This window comes from Charadrius vociferus, unplaced genomic scaffold, assembly GCF_000708025.1.
Source record: "Charadrius vociferus isolate BGI_N301 unplaced genomic scaffold, ASM70802v2 scaffold1039, whole genome shotgun sequence".
Classification (NCBI taxonomy): Eukaryota; Metazoa; Chordata; class Aves; order Charadriiformes; family Charadriidae; genus Charadrius; species Charadrius vociferus.
In genome coordinates, this window is record NW_009650167.1 from 928,922 (window position 1) to 929,270 (window position 349).

At 59.3% G+C, this 349-nt stretch overlaps 1 protein-coding gene across 1 annotated transcript in view; it reads left to right on the forward strand.

Moving 5' to 3' along the window:
* The window catches only part of LOC104293019 (NACHT, LRR and PYD domains-containing protein 12-like), a 5,843-nt gene that overhangs the window by 4,644 nt on the left and 850 nt on the right, over positions 1-349 (forward strand). Inside the window, 1 exon segment of the mRNA XM_009892454.1 lies at positions 1-103. This exon segment is cut by the window's left edge and continues 23 nt beyond it. Within this exon segment, the coding sequence (XP_009890756.1) occupies positions 1-103 (103 nt within the window).

Genomic DNA, 349 nt, shown 5'->3' on the forward strand with positions numbered 1-349 from the left:
ACCTCACCTGCCTGGACCTCAGCGACAACGAGCTGGGAGCCGACGGCATCCTGCAGCTCTGCCAGCAGCTCCGGCATCCCGCCTGCCCGCTGCAGACCCTGGGGTAAGGTGCCCGGCACATCCCCTTTCCATCCCCGGCATCCCTGTGCTGGCACCCTGAGGTTGGATGCTGCCGGACAGAGAAGGGGATACCAGCATCTCACCACCCAGGAGAGCAGAGGGCAGTTTTTCATAGAATCATAAAATAGTTTGGGTGGGAAGGGACCTTTAAACATCACCTAGTCCAACCCCGCTGCCATGGGCATGGACATTTTCAACTAGATCAGGTTGCTCCAAGCCCCGTCCAACC